This window comes from Canis lupus, chromosome 32, assembly GCF_048164855.1.
Source record: "Canis lupus baileyi chromosome 32, mCanLup2.hap1, whole genome shotgun sequence".
In the NCBI taxonomy this organism is placed as follows: domain Eukaryota; kingdom Metazoa; phylum Chordata; class Mammalia; order Carnivora; family Canidae; genus Canis; species Canis lupus.
The window spans coordinates 41,958,573-41,981,246 of NC_132869.1; the positions used below are offsets into that span (position 1 = coordinate 41,958,573).

General features: G+C 63.2%; 1 protein-coding gene across 1 annotated transcript in view; it reads right to left on the minus strand.

The window, feature by feature from the left end:
• Positions 1–17,657, minus strand: part of CSPG4 (chondroitin sulfate proteoglycan 4) — a 33,341-nt gene extending 15,684 nt beyond the window's left edge. Inside the window, exons 1-2 of the mRNA XM_072809735.1 lie at positions 17,428–17,657; positions 143–306 (exon numbers count right to left, since the gene is read on the minus strand). Coding sequence (XP_072665836.1) covers positions 143–306; positions 17,428–17,512 — 249 coding nt within the window. The 5' untranslated portion in view covers positions 17,513–17,657. The remainder of the gene's footprint in view (positions 1–142; positions 307–17,427) is intronic.
• Positions 17,658–22,674: the final 5,017 nt, after the last annotated feature.

The window sequence follows — 22,674 nt, forward strand, 5'->3', positions numbered from 1 at the left end:
ACCAGGGAGTCACACCTTGGGAGACGCTGTCCTTCACCTCGTGGCAGGGACCTAGAGACCTCGGGGCGAAAGGGGCTCACACAAGGTCACCGGCTGGGGGCCGTGCCAAGCTAGAGGGGTCCAGCAGGGAGAGGCCACTGACCTGCAGGTATCCGGAGTGGAGCTGCAGGAGGAGGTGGTCAGCCTGGCCTGCTGCCAGGAGGAGCAGGGCTTCGGGCTGGGACGTGGAGAATTGTAGCCGGAGGTCTATGTTGCTCAGAGCTGTGGTCACCGGCACCTGCAGGTGGTTCTCCCCAAAGAAGGAGGCTGTGTGAGAGACGGAGCTGGGTCAGTCCCTTGCCTGGAGGAGGAGAGGTGCTGCGGACGATGCGGGTTTTGTGCTGGCGCAGCTTCACGGTCCTGGCTGGCACTGCCCCCTCACCTGTCCAGTCCTGGTGCCGGAAGGTGCAGTCTCACCTTGTGTGTATCCCAGGCCTTAGCTCCAAAGGAGGCCAGACCTATTCCAAGCAACCAGGTTTCCTCCTCAGGAGTTCCTGGGGCCTGGGCCCTCTGACAGCTCTGGCTCTCCTCCCCAGGGCCCCAGAGGATTCTCCATCCTGGGCCGAGTTCCTCTTGGGCCTAACGGAAAACCATCCCTGGCCGGGTCACCTGGCCTGGTGGTCTTTGCCCCCAGGAATGGGATTCCAGGAGGATCATCCCTACCCCAAACGGATGCCTGAGTGCCCCATGCTTTGGTTCTTGGACAACGCTTTCCATGCCATGCCCTCCCTCTGTGGGTAGGCTGGGGCCACGGCCGGGGCCTGGCGGTGGTGCTGAAACAGGCAGCCCACCCGTCCCCACTTCTCTCCCAGCTGTCTTTGGAGTAAGGGTGCAGTCGCCAGCCCGAGTCCACCAAAGAGCGAAGGCGCTGAGGCCAGATGGAGACCACGTACTGGACCCCAAATGGGCCCCAGCTTCCTGCATCACGCTGTATTGCTTCCTGCCGCAGGGCTGCTGATTGTCCCTGGGGGGCAGTCAGATCCGGCCCTGTTGTTCCCACGATGGCTGGGGAGCCATAGCCGACTACAGCTGGCTTTTCCCAGCCTGGGTCTGTAGCTAGAGACAAGGCCTGGGAGGGTGGGAGGTTTGCTGAGAGGGCCAGAGGGCCTCCGTCCGTGGCTGGTGGTGGCTGTGCAGGGCCCCTTTGGTCCCACCCCAGGACACTACCTCTTTTTAAGAGGCCACATCCTCCAGACAGTTTCCCCAAATTAGCCTCTCTTGACCTCAGACCAGCTGCCACAACTTCTGGTTTGTTCCTTTTGCAGAGATTAGGGCCAATTATAACTTTGACTCGGTCCCCTAGAGGTCCGGGACTCGTAAAGACGGGAGACTGGAATGGGTTAAAAAGGTGATTCGTCTCTGTGGGGCTTCCCCTGAGCACTGTGTGTAGGCTGATGGCCTTGCTGGGGATGACCTGGCGCCAGCCACATTCGCACTGGTCCCTGGCCTGAGGAGGCGGCACTGGCTGCCACCGGAGGATTCCAGGGGATGGCCAAGAAAGATCATGCTCTTCCTTTTGGGCTGAGCTGAAATCCCTCCAGTTAGCCCTCTGGCCAGCAGTGGCTGGCGACGCCAGAACCTGGTCTGACAGGGTAAAGGAATCGAATGAGAGCTACAAAACCGTCTGGGTGGGTATGGGCCAGCAGAACCACCAGGCCCAGCAGAACCACCAGGCCCAGCAGACCCAGCAGACCTCGGTGCCAGTGAGGGGCAGACCAGAAAATGGATATGGGGTGGGCACCTCATCTGCAAAAGCATTGATTCCTTTTTTTCCCCTCAAGACTTAATTAATTTATTTGAGAGAGAGAGAAAAAGGAGAGAAAGAGACCATGAGTGGGAGAGGGGCAGAGGGAGAGGGAGAAACAAACTCTCCACTGAGCGGGGATGTGGACACAGGGCTTGACCCCAGGAACCCAGGATCACAACCGAGTGGAAGGCAGATGCCTAACTGTCGGAGCCACCCAGGTGCCCCAAGGGCATTGATTCGAGGCACTGAGGGCAGCCCCAGGACAGAAGGGGAGGACGTGTGGCCTCCTCAGGATGGAGGCATCACCAGGGCAAGCTGGAGCTCACAGCGGCTGGCAAGAGCTGAGTGTTAACTTTGCAGGAGTTTGGCCCTCCGGGCGATGTGGCCGGGTGGCAGTATTTATACCCTGGAAGAGGCAAGTGCTACAAATCGGGGTTCCCTTTCTCCCAGAAAGCCTGTTGCTCAACCTTTACCTGTTAGGGTGCACGGGGAGGGGCTCCTCTCCGTCCCCTGGTGGGAGTGAGCCCACACACCCACTCACACTCCCCTCTGTTGAAGCTGGATGCAGGGACATCGTCATAGTCAGGGCCTCAGGGCCCGTACCAGGCCGGAAGTGAAGGCGCTGGCTGGCTCTAACCCCTGAACCACCTGCCCCTAGCCCCCTCGCAGAAGAGGAGAGGGCCGGCCTGTTTAGCCTTGTCCTCCAGGCGGAGTGGGAGGGTGGCAGGAAGTAGAGGTACTTTCCAGAGAGCTGGGGTCTGAATGAGCCTATTGAGGGGCTGGGCCCTGCCGTTTCCTGTGGGCCTGGGCAGGGACGCGCTCACACAAGCCGCCTTGTGCGGCTGGAAGTGCACAGGCCAGGCGGCCCCCTCGTCCTAACAGAGGCCTCTGAGGCCTCGCTGGCCAGGGTTCTGGAAACTCTGACAGCGCCGTTCCCCCCACGTCCCGGTCTCCTGCTGCTGCCCCTCGCCGTCTCTGATGGGCCGCAGCTGCAAGGACCCAGAACCCCGGTCCTGGGAGACAGCTGGAGACGAGCTGTGAGTGGGGAGGCAGGGCAGGACGAAGCCGTGAGCTAGGAGTCAGTTCCAGAGGGCTTCCTTGGGGAGGTGACGCTGGGAGAGAGGAGCAGGCGGGGGTTTCAAAGGGCAGCAAGGCCAAGTGACAGACTGAAGCAGAGATGTGCGGGCTCTGGAACAGCTGGAGCCAGAGGAGGGGAGGGAAGGAAGCAGCAGCCAAGCCAGCCGCAGGGGCCTGCCTGGGGTCGCAGGGCGGCCGAGGGAGGAGAGAGGCATCCTCACTGCTTGGAGACCTGCCCTGACCCTCCCGGCTGAACACACAGGATTCACCGAAACACCAGTTCGGGCCTGCAGCAGCTGTGTGGGCCGCCCTCTGGGCCAGGAGAGGGCCCGGTCTGGCCTCCGTGTCACCGTTTTGTAAAATGGGTGCTGCTCGCCGTCCCTCCTCCCTCCCTCCCTCCCAGCCCCGGAGGTCCTGTGCTGGTCCGGGAGTCCGCTCTGTGCACAGCTGTGCAGGGGGTTCGCAGCGTGGGCCGCCCGGGTGCTGCCCGGCATTCAGCCCGGGGGCCGCTGCCGCAAGGGCCCTGGGGTCAGTGGGAGGGGCAGCGGGATGCTGCGCGCCTGGGTTTCTCCGCCGGGGAGACGGCCGTGGGTGGGTGTCCGGGACTACGTAGAGTCTACTTGCGGGTGTGTTCGGGCATGTGGGTGGCTGCTTGGGGGTGTTTGGGGTTTGCATAAGGCTGTGTGTTTGTGCATGTGTGCGCGTGTGGGCTGGGAGCTGCCGGGACAGAGCAGCGATTGTGCCCGCGCCTGCCCTGGGCCTCGGGGCCGACTCCGTGAAAGGGGCCATGTGTTCCTGGACGGTTCCCACCCGTCCTCCCGACGCCCGGCCGTCCCCGAGGTTTGCTGAAGGTGGAGCATCCCACGGCTTCCCGGCCTTCCTGACCACGCACAGGGCGCGTCTGTCTGGGTCCGGCAGAGCGGCTCCGTCCTTCTTCCTGAGACGAGGGTTGGGGGCACAGAGGAGCCTGTGTCCGTCCCTGCCAAGCCTCTTCTCAGGTGGGGAGACAAGCTTGGGCCACCGTCCCCAGCAGGCCACCCGCTGGCAGGGCGCAGGTGGGGCGGGCGTCTCTTGCCTCCCCGGGGCGTGTGACTCCTGCCCTCAAGATGCTCTGCTCTTACCTGTCAGCGGCTGGGGAGCATCTCTGCGCACAGCCCCCCCCCCCAGGCTCTCCCAGCGGCCGGGGCCGGGTCTCAGCCACGGGGCCTCTTCTAGGGTCGGGGGCGGGGGCGGTGGGGGTGCTGCAGACCCCGATCCTCCCACGCCGCTGGACTGTCTCTCCCTGTCTCTCTGCCGTATCTCCTTTGTCTCTGGCTTGGCCACTCGGCCACCTCGCTGCCTTATCTGTCTCCCCTGGTCTTTCTTTGCCTTTGGCTCCCCTCCCCTGCCTTCCCCTGGCCAGAACCGGGAGCACCCCCGCCCCAGGACGGTCTAGAGAGCTACCCCCAGGCCCCCCGCTCCTCGGGTGCTGGGTCTCACGACACCAAAGTTCTCTGCAGGGTTAGCATTCAGGGGGGTTTCCAGACAGATAAACTGAGGCTTCAGGGCAGCGGCGATTTGACAGGGAAGAGAAAGCCTGCGGGTCTTGGCCCAGCCACCTCTCTGAGTCCCCCCCCAGGAAGTCAGTCCCCTGGTGCCCTGCTCCCGCCCATTCCCCCATTCCCGGTTGCCTGGGGGTAGCCGCGGCCCCACTGTCAGTGTGCGTGCGTCATGAGCAGCAGCATTCCTGGGTGTCTGCCGCTGCCTGACTTTATAAGGGAGGAAGTTTGGAAGTCCGAGCTCCTGGGCAGGATGGCCCTGCTGGGGCGGGGCGGGGCCGGGGGGCGGGGGGGAGTGCCCAGGGTCTGGGGCAAAGGGGGCGGAGGGAGACCCGGGCATGTACGCTGGGAGGTGAACCCAGTGGTACTGAGATGGAGCAGGAGGTGAGAGATGGATGGGGACAGAAGGGGATCCAGTCATTCCTTCCTTCCTTCCTTCCTTCCTTCATTTGCAAATCCGGTAACACAGCCACGGAAAAGAAGCCCCCACCGGGGGGGAGACAGAAAGCCTGAGGAAGATGTTAAAACTGAGAATGAGAAATGAAGACACCCTCCCCCCTCCATAAAAACTGAGCTCAGGGGTCCAGACAGAGGCCCGAAGAAGGAGAAACCAAGAGAGCCCCAGAAAGCGGGATGTTGGCTGCCAGCCTGCTGCCGTGGGTGGGAGTGAGGAGGGTGAGGAGGGGGCGCCGGCAGCCGGCTGGGGAGGGCAAGGGGTCCTGATCTCGGGGGAAGCCGGACTTCACCGCAGCTCCTTGGGGTTTGGCACCAGGTGTGCACTCCCCGTTCCAGACCCACATCCTAGGCAGGCAGGGGGCAGGCTGGGAGAGGCCTTCTCCTGAGAAGTCTGGGGGGGCCGTGGGGGAGCGCTCTAGGGCAGCCAAGGCAGGGAGGAAGGGCTCTGTCTCCCCCGTGGGTGTGCATGTGGGTGGCCGCGGGTGAAGGCAGGACGGACCAGGTGCCTGCCCCAGCCGCTGGGCCCTCCAGAACCCAGGCCAGATGCCCCTCCCCTCCGCACCCCGTGCCTCCAAGGGCTGCAGCTTTTTCTCCACCAGCTTCTGCCCCCAAGCCAGGGAAGGTCTGAGCAGGCTGGGAGGGGGGGAAACTTCCTGAGAACCAGAGCTACGCCCCCAAGGCTCATGGACCCCAAGGCTGATGGGGCTAAGTGCCCTGCAGCGCCCACGCCCACTCCCTTCTCAGAGCTGGGGAAGCAGTGCCTGGAGGTGGCCCGAGAACTCAGTCCCCCAGGGCACCGAAGAGGGTGGGGGCACAGCCACCTGTCACAGTTGCTGGGGTGAGTGCAGGCAGGGCAAGGATGTGGGGTGGTGGTTCCCGTCTGGCTCTAGATTCGGGACGGACCCTCCCTGACACCGAGCCCAAGGCTCAGCCCTTTCCACTGAGCTGTCACCTCCCCCCTGCCCCCAGCCCCGTATCTCTGAAGGGAACAATGCGGGGAGGGCTACAGGGACAGACTTCAGGTCAGATCCCAGAGACCACATCCCCCTCTCATGGTGGTGACAAAGGCGTCCCAAGAACGGGGCCTAGACGCTTACTGCCTGCCAGGGCTAGCTGCCTGGGGGACGTCCGCACCCCTGCACCCCTGCAGCGCCCCCGCCGGCTCTCCTGTCTCCCTGATCTGGGCTCATGGACCACATCCCAGCCTCCACACTGGAGACCCCAGCTGGGGCCAAGGTGGGCCCGTCTCTCTTCACTCCAGGAGCCCTTGAGCCAGCAGCCTCGCTCCCAGGGCACTCGGGACTCCAGCCGCCTTGCCGGCCCCTTCTGTCTGATTCCCATTCTGGCTTTTGCAAGACCAAGGAGGCCCGGGGCTACAGGACTCCTCAGCTAGAGGCCGAGTCCTGCCTCTGGGCGCTGGCCTCGCTGCTGCTCCTCTGCCCAAGAGCTTCCTGGCCACCCAAGCCGAGGGGCACATGTTGGGGAACATTTCCAATGTGGGGATCTCCTCCGAAAGGCGATTACCCCTTGACCGGCGGGGAGGTGACGCTAAACTTGGTACAAGACACTGACTGGTGCCCCGGGCTCCCAGCCATGAGGCCAAGCCTGGGCCGTGTGCGGCACAGAGGAAGCTGGAAGGAAAATGAGCGGTTTGCTGGAGGAGCGGCTCATCCACCCAGGCTGGAGGGCTGGGCCGGGGAGGAAGCAGGGCCTCAATGGAGTCTTTGTGGAAGCCTGCCGCTCCCCTGGCCCGAGGCACGAGGGGTGGGGTGCTGTGGTGGAGCAATCCCGAGAGGCTTTTCCACCTTATAATTTTCCTCCCCTGCAGGGATCTGAGTGGATCGCCAGGCCCTCCCCCACATCCCCTTCCCCCCACTTTTCTGGCCTTGGGTGGGGTGGGGGGACGGGGACCCTGATGGGAGTGGCCCGGGCCCAGGTAGGGTGACTGGGAGGGAAGAAACAGAGCAAGGGACCTTCCTCACCTGCGCTGGGCCCCCTCAGCAGCCCCTTCCTCCTTCCCCCCTGCCCTGGGAGGGAGCCCATCTTACAGTGGAGGGAATGAGGCCCAGGGAGGCCGGTACCTGCGCTAAGTCCTCCAGAGGAGCCGTGCAGCGCTGGCCTGGAGCCCCTGGGCCGGGCTCTGCGCTGGGCCTCGTGTCAGGGAGGGACGTGTGCACAGGAGCAGTGTGGGGCTGCTGTTGCGTGTGCATCGGAAGTGGGGCATCTGCCGCAGGCTCCGGCAGCAGGAGGGTGTGAGAGCTGGCCCCGAGCCTGGGAGACACACTTTTTCCCTTCCTGTCCTCCGGGGCTCCCTGGGGGGCGGTGGGGGTGGGAAGGGAGGGAAGAGCATCTGCCTTCCTGGGCTGCTTTGGCAGCTGGCCTCTCCTGGGGCGGCTGGATGGGTCTGATTCGGGGGCTCGGCCGGATCAGGGAGGGACCTTCTTCAGGGCTGGCTGAGTGTGGCACGTTCCCCAAGCCAGTGATAAATGCTGGGCGTGCCCACTGGGGTCTCGGAGATCAGGGAAGAGGATGGAGGGGCAGAGGCCTGGGGTGAGAAGCCAGCCCCGGGGCGCTCTGGGGCCACCCCCTCTCTCAGGCTGGACCAGAGCCAGGAAGCAAGCGGAAGCCTGTTGCTCATCTCTGAGCTCCCCTTCAGCTCTGGGATGAGAAACCGCTAAGGGCAGGGCCCTTGGGGAGGTGTCCTGGGGCTTCCCCCAGCCTGGCAGCCTGGACTTGGAGACAGTGAGTGTGTGAGCTGGGGTGGGGGTTGCGGAAGCAATGACTGTTGGTCTGGACACAGGCCGGGGCCAAGAGTCTGTGTGCTTGGCGAAGCCACGGCTGCCCCGCAGATCCCCCATCTGAAATGCAGGGAAGAGTGGCGGGGTAATCTCAGGATGGCAGGCCCATGTCCAGGACATGGGGGAAGGAGGGGCTTGGGACAGGCCCTCCCGCGCCCCCCTCCAGCCCCATGCTGCCCTGCTCTCTTGGGCCTCTGCTTTCTCACCCGTGCGGAGGGCACCTGGCTGGGGGGACCAACAAACCTGGCCTGCCCAGCCCAGCCTAGCAGGAAGTGGCTGGTGGAGAGCTGTGCTCACTTCAGCGGGGCCACCTCTGACCTAAGAGGCCAGACTGGAAGCTCCCGAGGACCGGACGGAGGGCCCGGATCCCTGCAGGACACCTGCCGCCCAGGGGGCCCACACGTGTGTGCTGAGGAAGGAAACATCGGCTTGAAGAGGGTACAGGGATCACGTGGAGGTGGCCCTTGGCCCATATGGGGGTTTTCTACCGGCCGACAATAGGCAGGCTGAGCAAGAAGCTTCCAGCGTGGGTGGGATGCCTGCCTGGGAGGGTGGACCGGGAAACCCCAGAGTCTTTGCTAGTGGCCTCTGTGCTAACCGGTCCCCCCGAGATCCCTAGCCTGAGACCTCTTCCCACAGGCAGGCCCAGCTCCTCTTGGGATAGGTTCCTGCCCCCCATTCCCCCCGCACCTTCCGGGCCTGCAGACCCCCCCCCCCGACTGTCAGCGCCGCCCAGCTCTGCCCACCGCTGTGCCGTCTCCAGCCCGCCTCCTGTCCCCCGGCCTCAGGCACCGGCTCGCCACTCTGGCACCCACGTCTCTGTCTCCAGCACCAACTCTCCGGGGTCCTGGGCCCTCTTGCCAATGCCCCCAAGGCCCCTGCGCCAGAAACACCCATGGGGCCCTGCAAACCCAAGCCCACCCATCTCAAGCCAGACTCAGTGTCGTCTCTCCCCACACCTGCTTGCCTTCCAGGGAAGGCCTCACCACCCGCGCATTGGTGGGCAGAAATCTGAAAGTCCTTTTGTTTTTTTTTTTTTTTTTTTTTTTTTTTTTTGTTTTTTTTTTTTTTTTTGAAAGTCCTTTTGGACAGTCTGTCTCGTCCCTCCCCATGTTCCAGCCATCTTGCCCCTGAATTCTCTTTCGGATTCGTCTCCCCCTCTTTTTCCTCTGTGCCATCCCACAAGGCAGATGGTCACCATCCCTTCCGGGCTTAATGAACTTCCTGCCTTGTTTTGTTACCAGCAACCACCGTTAACCCCACATGAGAGTCACTCTGTCATCCCCCTGGGTCTGGAAGTCTTCGATGGCTCCCCACTGCCCCAGGATCAAGCCCCAACCGTAGGAGGGCACCGAGGGTGCCAGGCCCTCCTGCCCCAGCCCTGCCAGGCTTTCCCGTTCACCTCCCTCGACGACACCCCATGTGCCAGCCTCGCTAAGCCTCGGGCTGTCTTCCACCTGCAACGAGGCTCGCTGGGCCTCCCGCCGGGCCAGCTCTTCTTTCCTTTCCGCCTGCGAATGCCCTCCTGCTCCTTCAGGAAGGAAGCCTTCCCCCCACAGTTCCGGCTCTGCATTTGGGGCGCCAGCACCTCTCAACCGTGGCCTGGGGACTTGTGCTACTGTCACGGCTCCCTGCTAATAGCACGTGTCTCGGGAACAAGACTGGCGGCACTTGGTGAAGGGAGGTGGGAAGCGGAGCGGGCCGGAGGGCAGCTGCCCCGTTCCTAGCTGACCCAGCCGCAGGGCTCGTCCCCACCTGGTCTCCCTCCAGGCTTCCCTTCAGTCCTCCTCTGCCTCGGGGTGGGGCGGGTGCTGCACGGTGGCTGGGGTGGGGCGGGAGGCTGCCCCAGCCAGCGAGTGCTTTTCTGGGCCTATGGTGACAGAGTCTGGTGCTTGTTTTTAAAGAAAATAGAATGGGAGCCCCTATTTATAGCTGGAGGCCGCAGCCCCAGACAGGAGAGGGCTGGGGTTGAGGCTGTGCAGGCTCGTTCAGGCAGGGGCCGGGGGTGGCGCCGTTCCCAGGCCCCCTGCCCCCCTGTCTCAGCCTCCACGGAAGTGCCTGTGGGATCCTGACATCCCCAAGACAGGGACAGGATGACAGGATGTAGCCAGTGCTTTGGGGCTGGGGGAGGAGGGGCCTTGGGTGAGAGGATGGAAAGTCCTCTTGGGGTTGGTCTCTGGGGCCCAGAGCCCCTTATGGGAATGAGTGGAGGTGAGGTGTGTCTGCTGGGAAGGCCCAGGGAAGGACACGTGTGCGGAGGGCCGGGTGCACGCAGCACTTTGGGTCCCCCGGACTCGGACTGGGTCGAGGAAAGGGAACAGGCAGGGTTAGAGACCCGGGGCAGCCGGAGACAGAGAGACAGCCATGGGGAAGGGACAGGGGATGGGGGGAAGAGCTTGGCCCACTGCGCAGAGAGGATAAAGGAAGCCCGGAGGGGCTGGAGGTGGAGGCTTCTGGGCCAGGAGTCTTCATGGTGCTCTGGGCAGTGTGGGCAGAGCCTGAGCTGCGGCCGGAGGAGGCGCAGGGGCAGGTGTCTCTCTGCGGCCTTCGCCCCAGAAGGCCGGGCCGTGCCCACTCTGGCCCCACAGGGCCCGGGGCCTGGAGACCCTCTGTCTTGGGCGGGGCGGGGGTGGTGGTGGTGGCCCAGACCTGCTTGGAGGCAGAGAAATGCTGTAGGGGCAGGGCTGGTGCAGAGGAGTCCCCGGGGGATGGAGCGAGGTGGTGCTGGCCGCTGGGACCCGCTAGGGGGTAGCCTGGCCTCACCTGCTGCCCCCTCTATCCAGACCCCTCCCTCTGCTGTGGGTTGTGCCCTTGGAGGCCGTGGCGTGGCTGGGCCCTGGGGCCTGGGGCCTGTGTCATGGAGCTGTAGCCACAGCCAGTGACTCAGACGGTTAAAAAAAGGAGCAGCTTGGAGCGGTGACTCAACTGGCTCTGGAGGGGCTGGGTGGGTCTGGCTGGTACAAGATGGGGTGGTCTGGGTTTATTTTTAGTAGGGTGGGGCTCGAGCAAGGGGGTGGAAGACGGGAGCCGGGGGTGGAGCAGAGCCCTACCCTCATCCTGGGAGAGCCCGGGGCTCCGCGCCGACTGGGAGAGTGGTTTCTAGGTACCAGGCTGCGCGGGCAGGCCAGGCCGCCCCTTCAGCCCCTTCCAGGCCAGCCCACTCTGCCGTATGTCCCCAGACAGGCAGCTGGCTCTCTGCACAGAGGCAGGGACCCCGGTCCCATTCTCCAGGAGCTGGAGCTCTGAACTTTACAGCTGACCTTGGGGCCTGGCTATGTGACCCCGGGGCCAGAGACGGGGAGTCTGCCCAAGGCCACACAGCAGGGCCAGGTACCCCGAGGGCTGCGGTCCCCAGCCTCCTGTCCCACCCCAGGACTGTGAGCGGTTGGGGGGTCAGGCCCTCACCGGAGTCCTCGCCCCTGGAAGAGCTCAGCTGGGCCTCAGCAGGGTGGCCCGAAGCACATGGGCATCAGATGCCCGGACACGGGGCCCAGGCGGGGGCGGGCGCCTGGATGCCGTTGGCGCACATGCACATCCGGGGAGCAGAGCCCAGCCCGGTGACTGGTGACGGGGGTTCCTTCTCCGAAGCTGGGGCCTGGACCTGCCCAGCCCCCACCTGAAGCGCCCCCCAGCTGGCACGCTCCCCCCCTGCCCCCCGCCCCGCCGCAGTCTCCAGGAATCACTCCCCCCCCCCAGCGACTCTGATCTGGTGCACGTGCCCCCTGGCACCCCCAGCGCCCCGGAAGGGTCCCAGCAGCTCAGGGCGGAGGGGGGTCCTCAGTCTGGGCTCCCTCTGTGGCGCAGTCCCTCCCATAACGGCCCGTGGGAGCCCGGGTGGTCCCTTCACGTGTCCAGCCCTGCCCCCACCCCACCCCGGAGGGGCCCCAGGTGTGCCCGGGGGCAGGGCAGAGGTGGATGTCGAGGCTCCCGCCCTACAGCAGTTCCTACAGCAGTTCCCGCCGCTCATTCTCTTCATCCCCACCCCTGTGCTCTCTGGACGAGTCTGGGGTTCATCTTGTTATTCTTTCAAAACATCCTGGCTGTGCCCTACCGGGGAGCCACGATCTCTGTCTGGGGGCCCTTTAGGCTTTGGGATGAGGCCGGGGAGGGGCTGGGAGGGCTGGCCTGCTTCTCCTTACAGTGGGGTGGTGCTCAGCCCAGTGAGCCCTCGGCTGAAGAGCCCCACCCCCTTCCTGAGGGGTCCCCGGCTGGCCCGCAGCAGCTGGCTGGTGGACCCTTGGGGACTCATCGCTGCTTTTCTATGTCACTGAGTCCCACACAGACCTGCTCACAAGGCCGCCCCATCCAATCCCTGATCTCGGAACCCTTCTCAAAGATCGCCGGGTTGCTGGGCCTGCCCCCAGTCCAGAGGACAATGGGAGTAACCCAAAGACAGGGACTTCAGGGGCTGGCACCTGCTGAGCGCTTACTCTGGCAAAGGGCTCTGATCCTCAACACCCATGGGACGCAGGCATCATTTGTCCCCATTGAGAGAGAAGACTGAGGCTCAGAAGGCTGAGTCACTTCCCAAGGTCACACATCAAGGGGTAGGGCTGGAGTGAGGTCCTTGGCTCTCTAATGCCATGTTCCTTCCCCCGTGTCCCTGACCTGCCTCCCCGCAGCCCAGAGGAGGGAGCCGTGGGCCTGAGTCAGGACGGGGCAGGAGGGGCTTGCTCTTAGCTGCTCCCAGGCACCCAAAAAGGGTGATTTGTTCCTTCCCTGACCATGGTGGGAAGTGTGTGTGGATGTGTGCGCCTGAGGCCTGCCTGGCCGGCCTCCAACTGCAGGGGAGCGGGTTGGCCCAGCTGCTGTGCGCAGGGAAGGGGAAGGGAGGGGCCCAAGTCGTGGGAATCAGCGTCCGGGGCCCACTGATATTTATAGCTGGCCCCTCCTGGACCGTGGGCGGCGGTTGCTCTTAGGTGGGAAAGGAAGTTGGTGTCCTCTCTCCAGCCCTGTCCTGTCCCCAGAGAGGAGGCAGGCCCCCAGAGGCCTCGCTTGCCTGGCCGTGGTGCTGGGGGCCGTGAATCCTGAGTCGGGGGTTTCTCCCGGGATGGCTGCTGAGGGGCTGGGCGCTCTCCTTGCTAGGCTCTGGGCCAGGCTGCTGAGCAACACTTGCACGCGCGTGTGCACGCATGTGCGTACGTGTACCTCCCGGGCATCACGCTGACGGAGGTCACGGCTTTGGCAGAAAGGCCTGCGGCCCCACGGAGAAGGAGGGCAGGGCCCCAGGAAGGGCTGGGAAAGGCTCCCGGGGTGGTGGTTCTGGAGCCGGGCTGTGAAGGATGAGAAGAGAAACCAGGTGCCAGGGCTCATGGATTCTCACCTGATGGCCGAGCTCCTCGGCCGCCCGTGGGACACGGGCTCGCCCCGAATGCCCAGGCTGAGAGGCCGGAGGGGGAGAGGGGGCCTGGCACAGTCATGGTATCTTGGGGCCCTCGGGAGGGTGGCACCAGGAGGCTCCTGCCTGCTGGGGGCTCAGGGACGTCCCGTTTGGTTCAGGGAGTGGCAGGAGGGGGATGCTGGGGCAGGAGAGGCCCGGTCCCCGGCCTGGCTGGGAGGACGGTGGGCTTGGCTTCTGTTCCCTGCCTTCGGGCCTCCTGACCTGACTCCATCTGGAAAAGGGCATGTTCCGGGCCCTTGGTGTCATCCTACTCAGTGATCAACATGCCCCTCTGGGCTCAGTCCTGCGTGGAGCAAGACGGTGGAGGCCCCTGGGGAGAGCCGACGGGAGGTGGGCCCGAGGGAGGCTGCTGGAGCTGTGGCCGCCCCAAACCAGGATTCAAGGACAGAGAGCAGGGAGGCTCAGCCCCCACCTTGCTACAGACTTGGTGTGTGACCCCGAGAGACTAGCTGTTCCTGTCTGGGCCCCTGTTTCCCTACGAACCATGGGGAGACTGGTTGGGGCTGGGGGGGCCTCTGCAGTAAGGTCTGGGAGGGGAGGCGGCCTCAACGACCCACCGGGACAGTCAAGCCATGAGACACGCACAGAAATAGGTTAGTGCCGCGGTGGCCCGAGGCCTGGCGGATGCACAGCGGAGTGTGGTCAGGGCCCAGGGGGGGAAGGAATGGTCCGCAGAGGGTGGGGAGCCCCGCCACCAAGCCACCTCGATGGCAGACCTCAGTGCTACTGCCCTACATCTAGGACGCACTCGGCTTCGTGTGCTATCCCGGCCATCGAAAGGGGTCGGGGACTTTCTTGAAGAGGATTTGCTTGTGCTGCCACAAAGTACAGGGGGATCTGGAGAGGTGGGGTAGGGGGACACAGGAGCAGAGATATAGGCTCCTCAGGGAGCTGTGTCTCCCCTGCTGGGGGGGTCTGGGCCCACCCGTGGGTGACGGCCCACCTGGCCCCACCCGGGCTGTTGTGGAGGTGAGTGACAACACTGCGACCTGTGTGCCCGAGCGTGCCCCGAGGCCAGCCCCTGCACTTCTCTGAGCCTCAGTTTCCACATCTCTAAAATAGGAATGTTTCTTGACTTGGGGGGCTGCTGTGAGGCTGTGCACACACGGTTGGCCTCCCCGGCCTGGGGGCGGGGGTGATGCCTCTGCAGGTGGGAGTCCAAGTAGCCGATAGCTCCGCCCGGCTCCTCCTCCCCCGCTCGAACGACCCACCCTTCTGAGGCGCCCCTCCTCCGAGGGAATCCAAGTAAGAAACCGTCCATACAAGCTCGGTTCATTCCGAATCGCCCATCTACAGTCGGTGGTACCCATAACAGCATAACTTGAAACGCATCCGAAGCTGCACCCGGAGAAAGAGTCTTAACTCTAGAGAGCTCTGCAGAACTGGGCATACGTTGGGGCAGGGGGCATGTTGGAGGCAAGAGGGGAGCTGGGTGGAGCCAGGAGCTGGGGGAGCAGGAGCAGGCCCAGGCCCGAGGGCCCCTCGGGCACCTGCTCCTGGTGCGTATAGGGCGGATAGGGCCACAGACGGCGCAGCACCCCCTGCCCCCATCCCGTCCACACCTCATTCTCCCTTCTCCCGGGCGCCCCCGCCCAGGTTCGTGAGCGCAGCTGGCCCTGTACGCGGTTGTTCATACTTGTGCGCACACCCACATCTGTGTGCGCCAGTGAGGGTGTGCGGCGGGCTCTTCCAACCCCCTCCCCTGCCTGCCCCTCCTGGGCAGCACGCCCAGTTCCCAGAAGCAGCCTGTGCACTTCCTCTGAGAGCTCCATGCGCACCCGCTCCCCTCCCGCAACCGCGCCAGCAGCCTGGCCCACCTGGCCACCCGGCCCCAGGCGGCAGCACCAGAAGACCCTCCTGTCCCGCCCTGGGGGTGAGGTGGGGGGTGGCTCAGTTACACTCGGTCCTGGAACAGCTTTTCCAGAGTCTGGGTGGGCTGAGCCAAGGGCCTGGCCTCTGCGCTGCACACACACCTCCAGACCGCGGCTCCCCAGGGGATCCCCAGGGGCAGGACAATCTACTCGGACTGGATTCCTTGCCCTGGATGCCTCCATGGTCCTGTTCTCTCAGACGCCCCGAGGCCGCACCCGGCTAAATCAGGGGCCCCCTTACAGGTCCTCCTGCCCCAGCCCCAGCCAGACTCCCACCTCTTGCCCCGTCTCTGAGAGCGGCTGTGCCAGGCGGGGCGAGAGGTGTGGGAGCCGCTGGCCCTGCGGCCTTGGCGCTCGCTCGCCTGGACTCCTGCTGCTCCCCGGAGCCCCGCTGCCAACATGGGCTCGAACCCAGTCTCTCCCGCCCCGTGTCCCTCTGCCCAACGTCTCCCAGGGGGTTTCCCAGGGTGCTCGACTCCCAGGCCTCATGACCTAGATGCTCTGGGATGCTGACAAATGCAGGGAAAGCATCCCCTTGGGCCTCACTCTGGTACCTGAAACCTTTAGGGCCTTTGGGGCTCGAGGTGTCCAGGAGGGACGGGAGTGATGCCTTCCTCAAGTGGGGCCTGACCCCGTGCAGAGAGCAGGACATGGGGCTGAGCCAGGCTGGGGGTGGGGGTCGGGTGGGGGGGTGGGGGGCGCAGAGAGGGCTCATTGGAGGGGGAGGCTCCAGCTCTCCATACCCTCCTCATTCCCAATTCTTCCCAAGGACAGAGGTGGGCTCAACATGACAACCCCCTGCTGCCGTGCCACTCCCCTGCCTTAAGGTCGGTGGCTCCCATTGCCAGGAGGAACAGGCTTGGGCCGTATTCCGATCTTTAAGGATTCTGTGCCCCGGCCCAATGGCTCCTCCTGGCTCGTGCTCACAATACATCTTCTAACCAGGCTGCTGGGCTTCCCGTCTCTACATGCTCTTCCCGTATCCACCCCAGTGCCTTTGCTCAGGCCGAGCTCCTGCCTAGAGTACGGACCCCCTTCCCGTCCTCCAAGGCTTGGCTCCGGGATCACCCTCCGGCCTGCCTCAGCTCGCCTGTCAACGTCTCTTCTCCATACTCCTCATCTGGATCTTTGCAGACATGAGAGGAGTTGCTGTGTGGGTTTTAATTTGCCTTTCTGCCTCTGGAATGCGTGTACGCTCAGCCCTTCCATTTCTGTGTGCCCCTCGTTGCCCAGCACAATGCTCGTACAGCGTGGATGCTGAGAAGATATTGGAGAGTGGGTTCCCGCCGAAGCCCAAGGAGAGCGGGTGCTGGAATCGCTCGGCTGGAGCCTGCAGGCTGCCCAAGCAGCCCACTCCGGTCACCTCAGATGGCCCCTGCCCACCTCTCCAGAGGCCCAGCCCATCACCCAGGCCCCGACACTTTGAAGGAAGGGGTCCCTGGGAAGAGGAGCAGAGAGCCTGGGGATCCGGCTCTGACTCACCCCAGTAGGGGGTCCCCCCTGACTCATTTCCCTCTGGGTACCTCGTGATGCTGTCCGTTAGAGCTGGCTTCCCCATAGGACGGGGAGAAGGGTGTGGCCCGGCCCCTGGAAGGGAGACTCCGGCCCTTCCTCTGCTCAGAGTTGCTTTTGGGAATGGTCCCGAAAGATGGAGGCTGGAGCACTGATTCATACTTGGGCAGTAGTGACTGATGAGCCCTGAGGCCACAGTTCCTAGGGCATAGGAGACCCTGCCTTGCCTCTGGGAAGAAGGCTGCCCTGGAGGGATCTGGGAGTGTAACACAGAGGAGAGTCCTAGTGCCCTCGGAAGGTCAACTGTCACCCGGTCTCTGCTGGGGTCAAGCGCCAATGCCCAGGGCAGGGAAGCGTGGCGCGGGTTGCCCGGGGCTGTCTGAGGGACCCTCTGAAGGTGCCAGGAGGCTGAGGAGTGGGTGCTCCTGGCTGTCACCAAGCAGGCCTTCTGGGTCAGCAGGGGAGGGAGGGGAGTCAGGAGCTGGAGAGGACAGCAGGAGGAAGGTGGGGAAGGGACTGTACCGACCTGCCCGGGACACGCAGGGGGCAGGGGAGGCTGCAGGCGGGGGTGGGGGGGTGCCCTGCGGGGCCCTGCGCGGGTGGGGCAGGGTGGGCCCCTCTCGGTTCCCGCCTCAAGCACAGCGGTTCCTGGCCTGGGCGGCTGAGGCTGGGCTGCTGGCCGCTTGCTGTCCCCGGGCGTCCTTTGGGCACCAGCGCGGGCACCTGAAGCCTCGAGGAGTGGGGAGTGGGGAGTGCAGCCGGGGGGCGCCCCTGAAACCCCCCCCATCCTGCACGAGCCACACCCTGACCTGGCGGGCCAGCCTCAGTGGGCCCACGGGAGCCCCGCGGGACCGCCTGCATCCCGGGTGGGACCCCTGCGGCCGGCCTGGGGTGGCAGCCGCGGCCCCTGCCCTCACCGGGCGCCTCCGGGCCCTCGGGTGCCCTTCCCTGCCGCCCAGCACCCGCTCCCCCCGCAGCCCCTACTCACCCGCGGAGGCGGCGCCGGCCCACAGAGCCAAGGCCAAGGCCAGGGGCAGCGCGGGGCCCGGGGGCGCGGGCGGCTGACCCCGCATCGCGGCAGGTCGGCGGGGCCGGGCGGAGCCGGAGCGCGGGGAGCCCACGGAGGGCACCGGAGGAGGCTGCTGCGACTGGGGCCGGCGCTGGGCCGGCGGGGCCGCCTTCCTTGACTCGGGGGCGGGGCAGGGCCAGCCCGCGCTCCGGTTTCAGGACGGCTCCCCCGCGGCCCCCTCGCCCCCAACTTCCTTAAAGGGCCCGAGGCGGGCTGCTCCTCCCCGGGCAGGGCTGGGATGACCCCGCCAGCTCGGTCAGACCGCGGCCCACCCTGCAGACCTGGCACCAAGCCCCGGGGAGCCGGGACCCCGCGCTCAGACCCCAGGGCTCCCGGAGACCTGCTCCCCCGGGAGAGCCGAGCTGGGCTAGCCCCTCACTTCTCTCTCCTGCCCTCGCGAGGCCTGGGGTGCGTGAGTGCACGCGTGTGTGCCTGTGTGTGTGTACACGCTCCGCGCCCAGGAGGACAGCCGCCTACGGCTACGCAGACTGCTTTGGGCTGCTTTCCTCTAAGGTCTCCTGGGGACTGTATTTGGCAGAGAGCACTGGCCTGAGGTCCTGCACTGCTGTGTCCCCTGACATCGTGACCTTGGCCCTCTGTCCTGCAGAGCCTCTGCTCCCTGGTCTGTAAAGGAGAGATGTTCTAGACTCTCCCGCAAGGCAGGAGGGATTCTCAACCCCATAGTGTCATTTGCCTCAAAATAACCCTGTAAGATGGGTGACTCCCTCCCTTTCCCTCCCCCACTCCCCACCGCCCCATTTTATGGGTGCAGAGCTGGAAGTGGTTCTTACAAAGCCCCAGGTGGAGTATAGGTCCCTGGCCCTTCGGGACTAGGACCCCCGGCCTCCTAACTCCTGAATCCAGGTGTTTGGGCTTCCCGGGGCTGCCTCCTGGAAATCTGGCCCTGGATTAGCTCCTACCTAACAGCTTCAGGTTGGGGCCCTGCTCCTCATGACTCCCTCCTAGGCAACAGCATCTCCCTTGGCCCCAAACAGGAGGAGAAAGGCCAACACCCCTGCAGGACTGCCCGCGCATCCCCGAGTCACAGCATGGGCATCGTCTGGTGTCGGCATCTCTGCCCGGGAGGCGGGTGCCCTAGAGTGCTTTCCCCTCCCTTCTCTCGTCAGAGCCCCTCTTTCAGGGGCGCCTGGGTGGCTCAGTGGTTGAGCATCTACCTTTGGATCAGGTCATGATCTCAGGGTCCTGGGATCGAGTCCCAATCAGCTCCCTGCTTAGTGGGGAGCCTGCTTCTCCCTCTCCCTCTTCCCCGCCCCTGCCCCAGGCTCATGCTCTCTCTCAAATAAATAATAAAATCTTTAAAAAAATCTCTCTTTCACACCTGCCTGCTTCAGCCCACCCCAACTCCACCCCACCAGCACTCTCTTCCCAGCTCCTCTCCACCTTAAAACTTTTGAAATTAATTAATTAATTTTAAGATTTTATTTATTTATTTGAGAGAGAGAGAGAGAGAGCACACAGACAGGGGGAGTGGCAAAAGGAGAAGGAGAAGCAGGCTCCCCACAGAGCGGGGAGGGCAACAGTGCTTGACCCCAGGGCCCCCTCAGATCGTGACCTGAACTGAACATAGATGCTTAACCGATGAAGCCATCCAGGTGCCCCTAATTCATTTTTTATTCAAGATCTAAAAAAAAAAAAATCATAATCAACATATTCTATCAGTTTCAGAAGTAGACCATAGTGACGTATGCATCACAAAATGCTCACCGCAGTAAGTGTAGTTACCGTCCATCATCGTACAAAGTTGTCATATTATTATTTTTAAGATTTTTATTTATTTATTCATGATAGAGAGAGAGAGAGACAGAGACACAGGCAGAGGGAGAAGCAGGCTCCATGCGGGGAGCCCGACACGGAACTCGATCTCGGGACCCCAGGATCGCGCCCTGGGCCAAAGGCAGGCTCCAAACCACTGGGCCACCCAGGGATCCCCAAGTTGTCATATTATTGACTCTATTCCCTATGCTGTACTTTTCATCCCTGTGACGTATTTATTTTATAGCTGGAAGTTTGTACCACTTGATCCTCTTCACCTATTCTGCTCACCCCCCACATTCCCTCCCCTCTGGTGACCCTCCGTTTGTTCTCTGTATTTATGACTCTGCTTCTACGGTTGCTGTTTGTTTGTTCGCTTGTTTTGTTTTTTAGGTTCCACTTATGAGCCAGACGATACGGCATTCACTTTTTTTCTGGCTGACTTATTTCATTTAGCAAAATACCATCCAGCTCTGTCTGTGTTGTTGCAAATGACAAGATTTCATTCCTCTTGCTGGCTGAGTAATATTCCAGTGTGTGTGTGTGTGCGCACAGGTGCTGGAGACCTGGGATCGAGTCCTGCGTCGGGCTCCCTGCATGGAGCCTGCTTCTCCCTCTGCCTGTGTCTCTGCCTCTCTCTCTCTCTCTCTGTCTCTCACGAATAAATAAATTAAATCTTAAAAATAAATAAATAAATAAATAAATGTGGAAATACTGATCTTATGCTACTTCTATTTTTAGTTTTTTGAGGAAACACCGTACTGTTTTCTAGAGTGCCTGGGCCCTCTCTCTTTGACTAGTGACTATGCCACCATGTGTACAGCATTTCATAGTGTGCAACAGAATTGAGCCCCATTTGCAGATGAAAAAACTGAGGCTGAGAGAGATTGAAGGCCTTGGGCCGGTCTACATGGCCACGAAGAGGTGGAGGCAGGTCTTTGAGGGCAAGCCCGGTGCTCTTAGCACCACAGCTAGCGTGCTGGTGTCATGTCTGTGCTGCGGTTGTGAAGCTGATCTCGAACCTGGGCCCTGAGTTTGAAACCCAGCCCTCCTACGTGGCTGCCCAACCTTGAACAAGCTGCTCAGTTTTCTCATTTGCAGAACTGGGTTAGTGAGGATTAAATGCGTTCATGTACCTCCTATGCCTCCCCCGGGGCCGGGCATACAGCAGGCGCTCCACACACGCTTGTCCTTTCTCTTCCTTCTCTGTAGCGCTCCCTCCCTCCTGCCCTTCACAGTTTGTACACAGCTCCACACTCACCACCTCCCCCGATGACAAGTCAGACCCTTGAGGGCTGAACTTTCCCTGCCAGGGGCAGTTGCATGCAGTAGGTGCTCAATAAATGTGCACTGGGGCTGACTAAGAAGCCAGTGCTGCTGTTCTGTGGGGATTTTGGCAAAAGGAAGAACTCCCATCTGGTTCACCCTAGGAGGCCTGGGCGGGGCTGTGCTCAGCTCATCTCCGGTGGTGGTGGTGGTGGTGGCGATGGCGGTGGCCGCGGTGGTGATCCAGCCATTGATGCCACAACTTGTCACCGCTTTTCCTTCTCCCCGAGTCAGCAATGCACCTGGTCCTCGTTAGGGGTTAATGACTGGCCAAGTGTGGGCCTCGGGTTCGGGTGCTGCTGGGAAGACTCTGTTTGGAGGCAAAGAGCTTTCTTTTTACAAATGAAAGAAGAGAAGAGACAAGGCTTCCGCTTCTTTATGAATCAAACACTTGGGTGGAGATTCCCGCAGCCCGCACCTCCCTTCCTTCCCCCTTCCCATCTTCCCTCCTCCCCGGATCCGACCACGCAGATTCACCAACCACAACCAGGAGTCCTGTCTCTGTGGAGCCTGCAGACCATTCCCGCCCACAGCCGAGGCTGGAGTTGGGATTAGCTGCAGCCCCTCCCGCCTTGTTGCCCGCTAGGGAGGGAAACACAGGCCCCAGACAGAAGCCACCCGCCCCCCCCCTGCACTGCGGGCCTCACCCGCACCTGCCTCTGCCGGGGCTCCCGGGTTAACAGAGCATTCACCTGGTCTCTTGACACCCCAGACGGCCAGGACCTGAGCAGAGCTGACCGGAGCCTCTCTGGCATCCTCCCGGGCCCAGGCCTCCTCCCCTCTGCCTTCCAACCTTTGCCATCCAGTCCTCTGGCTTGGGCCGGCCAGGTGCCCTCGGTGGCTGGCCAGCCCTCACTGCCCCTGCCTCCCTGGCCTTATCTCATCCTCCTCCAGGAAGCCCTCCCAGTCCTCCATGCCATCCACAGACACCCCAGACACCCCGGAACAGTGATCTCTGGCTTCTCCTCCTGCCTCCTGGGGCAAGCCCGGTGGGGTCAGGGGGTGTGACCCAGTGCTTCCCCCGCCCCAGCCTAACTCCTCAGCAAATCCCGGGGCAGCGCTCGGGGCAGGGGAGGGACACACTGAAGAACGAAGGAGGATGGCCACCACTCAGCGGAAGGGGGATTCCAGCGTTCTGAAGCTTCAATGACCTGCGGTATGTGCTGCCTCAGTTTCTCTAAGTGATCTGCCTCTGTGAGAACAAGAGAACAGCAAGCCCGGCATCGGCATCATGCACCCCCCCGCCAGAAGAGTTCCCCTGAGATGCTGGCCACGCGCTCCTGGTCACTCTCTCCCTCGGTGCCTCCTGGGCTCAGTGCCGGCCCTGGCAGCAGCCGTGGCTTGGTCCTGCCCCTGGTCAGCACCTGGCGCTCCGAGTTCCTCTGTGTTTTGCACTCTGACCACATGGGCTCCACCCAGGGAACCTGTGGCCAAAGCCAGCTTGCTGGTAAGTGGCGGGTGCTTATGCCCTGGACGGGGTGGTGTCCGCATTGGGCTTCTAGCAGTCCAGGTCCCGCCCTTAGGGGATTGGCTTTCTGCCACGAAGGACACAGGACCTAGGCCACTCCCGTGCGGGGGGACACAGGCTTTGGGCCTTGGTTCCACAGCCCTGCAGTCTCCTGGCCAGGGGCTCCCCCGGCCTGGGCTTCTGACCAGGGGCCTCTGCTAGGGGTGTTCTTGCTTCTGTTCCTGGCTGGAGGCATCCACGGGGCTCCTGGAAGGGCAGGCAGCCAGGCCCGGGGTGCGGGTCGGGGAGAGGCAGCTATTCCCAACAATTACACAATTCAGGAGCCGAAAAGCCGTGTTTGGCATCCTCAGGACTCAGCTGTGGCTACGAGCCCAGTGGCAGGGCTTTGCCTTCCCTGGGGGTGGGTTTCGAGCCACCCCCAAGCCCTACTGGGGAGATGGGGCGAGGGGTGGTAGGATCCCCTCAGAGTCTCCGATCCCTGGGCAGGCCACACCACGTCCACAAACGCTGTGGCTCCAGAGGCTCCGAGCAGCTGGCCACAGCTGACTCCCCGGGGGCTGTGCTATTTCTAAATACTGGTTCGTGCTGTTAACCCTCGC